Source organism: Mus pahari, chromosome 23 (genome assembly GCF_900095145.1).
Source record: "Mus pahari chromosome 23, PAHARI_EIJ_v1.1, whole genome shotgun sequence".
Classification (NCBI taxonomy): Eukaryota; Metazoa; Chordata; class Mammalia; order Rodentia; family Muridae; genus Mus; species Mus pahari.
The window spans coordinates 29,433,847-29,436,910 of NC_034612.1; the positions used below are offsets into that span (position 1 = coordinate 29,433,847).

A 3,064-nucleotide genomic window follows, 5' to 3' on the forward strand; every position below is an offset into this window, starting at 1 on the left:
GGGTCAGTGCTTAGCACCCAGGGGTGACACAGAGACATGGAGTCCCTGTGACAGGGTGCAAACGTGGAAAAGGACGATGCCAGCCCAGCTCCTAGTGCACAGCTGACCTGACCCATAGAGGCGCACACTGGGCTACTGAAAGGAAAGGCTAGAAACAGTGTGAGGTAACCACAACACAGTGTGCAGCAGAAAGCCATCTGCTGCCAGACGGGCACAGTGGAAGCTGAGCTGGGAGATCGGCCAAGCCCGGTGAGCCGAGTTCAGTGCCTGAGACACTCATGCAGGAGAGAAGGGACTCCTCTAAGCTGTCCTCTGACCCACCTACAAACCACACACACACACACACACACACACACACACTGAGACACAGTGCTACCCTAAATAAATAAATAAATAAATAAATAAATAAAATGTAATTTAAAAAGCAAGAAAGTGTGCTAGAGACATGGTTCAGCCCGTAGAGTTCTTGCCTAGTCTGTAGGCAACCTTGGGTTCCACTCCCCAGTACCCCAGACACGAGGCAGAAGGATCAAGAGTTTAAAGCCATCCTTGGCTACATAGGGAGTTTGAGACCCTGTCTCAAGACACTTAAAACAAGAGGTCAAATATGTCAAAAGCCAAACCGTTTCTCACTTCCTACTTTGTATTCCAGTTTTGTTCAAAGGAGAAAACAGAGACAGGGAAGCCAGCTGATATGAGTCTGTGAGCACAAAAGGCGGACATCTTGCTGTCGCTTGGTTTCACTGACAGGTTCCGGTGTAAGGACTCAGGTCTGTCACAGGCTGAGTCGCTGTGGGATGCTGTCTGGGGCTCTGAGGTGTGACAGCCACACTGGGCAGGGTATCCAATCACAGCGGTGTTCAGCCCTGACGGATCCTGTGACACACAGACGGAAGAAAAACACACTCTCTAGAGGGGAACCGAAGTCAGCAGAGGAAACACTTCAGTGTGTGCTGCAGGGCTGAGCCATGTTCCAAAGTCCCCATGGAGAGGGAGAGCCCCTGCACAGAGCAGCGTGGGCTGAGTGTCAGGTCCCCCTGCACTGCGGGCAGAAGGGCTCAGCTCTGCTCCAGGCAGGGGACACAGCCCTGTGGCTTTCTTCTCAACATTCATCCTTTGCCTCTGGCTTCCCTTCCATTATGTCTTTAAAGCCGAGCTTCTCTAGCGGCTCCGGTGCCATCAGCTGCCTGGAAGAGAAAGATGTCACAGGGGAAGGGAGGGAGGGTGGGGAGGCAGGGCTCCATCCCACCAGGCTCTTTCCTTCATTCACCTGTCCAGGCCTCCAGGACCCACCCCACCCCCATCCCCGTTCTAAAACAGGAAAACAGACCCAGAGAGTGGTGTCCTCCCCATAGGGCAAGGAGCCCACAGGCCATGTGAGCCTCGCAGTCCCTCCCAGCCACATTGCCGCCCAAGCTCACAAGGACAGGGGCTGAGGATGTGGGCAGGGTCACATGACCCCACAGGTGTGCCCTGAAATGGGGAGAGCTGAGGCTAGATAAGTGTCTCACAGCTGTGTGGACTTGCCTGTGCAGACTTTAGGGGTACACATAGCTGGGGGCAAGACCTCTTCACCCTCACACTGCAGAAAGACATTGAGGAGACTCCTCCAGGTCACTGTGAAAGTGTACTTGGAGAGAGGAGGCCAGAGCATGGTACAGAATGGCCCAGCCTTGTCACCAGTGCTATGGTCCCAGAACCCGTGAGGCTCTACCACATTTACAGCTACATGGACTACAGCTGCCCTGTGAAGACAGATGGAAACCCAGCACCAGGTTTTCCAGCCTGCCTCCCAACCAGCCGTCCACACGCAGGGCCCTCATGCTGTGCCCACACGGGCTGGTCCCTCCATCCTCCACATTATACTCCCTCAGTAAACGCCCCTCGCCCACCACACTCCACTCCCCGCAGCTCAGAACGCTAGGAGACACTCACAGTGAATCTGGTCACCATCTCAACCCAGGGACATCTCTGCCTTACTCAGTCATGATCCCCAAGGACAGACACTCCCAGGGCCCAGGGCCTTTGGGTGCCAATGTCCTGATATGGAAGACCGGCTGGGAGGCCACACTCTAACCCGGGAGACGCTGAGGTTCAGAAACTCTGGTCAGACAACACCAGGAGGAAAGTGGTTCATGGCCTGGAGATGCAGATGTCCTCACATCTGCCAAAGACAGGACAGATGTCGCCCCCGTCCCAGGAGCTCTTCAGGAACACAGGACTCTGGGAACCTTCAGGCTGTCTGCCCAGCGGTTGCACAGGTGAGCATGATAACTGTGGGAGGCTCGTCTGTGGCTCTGAAGCCACAGGTCACAGGCCTACCGAGGCTGGCTCCTACTGCCACTGGTTGCTTAGGACAAGAACAGGAACAATGAAAAAAAAAAATACCAGGCAGGAAGGACATGGCTCAGCTCCCCCGGGCCCCCACCGGCCTGGGCCCAGCTGCCAGGAAGACCGGACACTTTAGGTCATGCTCACATCTGTGAGCCCAGTGTGAGGCAGAAACAGGCTGTGGTGAGGCCCAGGCCAGCCTGGGATAATCACAGCCCTTGTCCTGAAAGATGAGTAAACAAATGGCCGAGGAGCTTGGTCGGTGAAGTTCTTGCTCTGGAAACAAGAAGGAGCCATGCTTGATGCTCACCCCAGGACAGAAGGCCACCAAGGTGTGCTTGTGACCTCAGAGCTGGGGAGGTGGAGGCAGGAGCAGCCCTGGAGATCCACAGACAGCCAACATGTCCCTCACACGCACACAGATGAATGAATAAGTCAAGCCGAGGAATGCTCTCAATGGGATTTCTAAGGCTGGAGACACTAAGATGAGCCCTGAGCTGTGCTCTGGAGCCTCCCCGAGGGCTCTGCCATCTCTGCCTGTCCCAGCAACACTCATTCCATCCCCCTGTCACCTCTGCCTCTCTGGAGGAGGGGGCAGGAGGGCTGCAAGATCACAGCCAGCTGAGATGTAATGACAGCCACAGTCCCCGAGGTTCCCCATGCCCAGGAGGCCTGAGAAAGAGTATTTTAACTTTCTTTTCTTTTCTTTCTTTCTTTCTTTCTTCTTCTTCTT

At 55.0% G+C, this 3,064-nt stretch overlaps 1 protein-coding gene across 1 annotated transcript in view; it reads right to left on the reverse strand.

Moving 5' to 3' along the window:
* Nucleotides 1–398: 398 nt before the first annotated feature.
* Nucleotides 399–3,064, reverse strand: part of LOC110339171 (cytochrome c oxidase assembly protein COX19) — a 7,532-nt gene continuing 4,866 nt past the window's right edge. Inside the window, exon 3 of the mRNA XM_021222708.2 lies at nucleotides 399–1,187. Within this exon, the coding sequence (XP_021078367.1) occupies nucleotides 1,103–1,187 (85 nt within the window). The 3' untranslated portion in view covers nucleotides 399–1,102. The remainder of the gene's footprint in view (nucleotides 1,188–3,064) is intronic.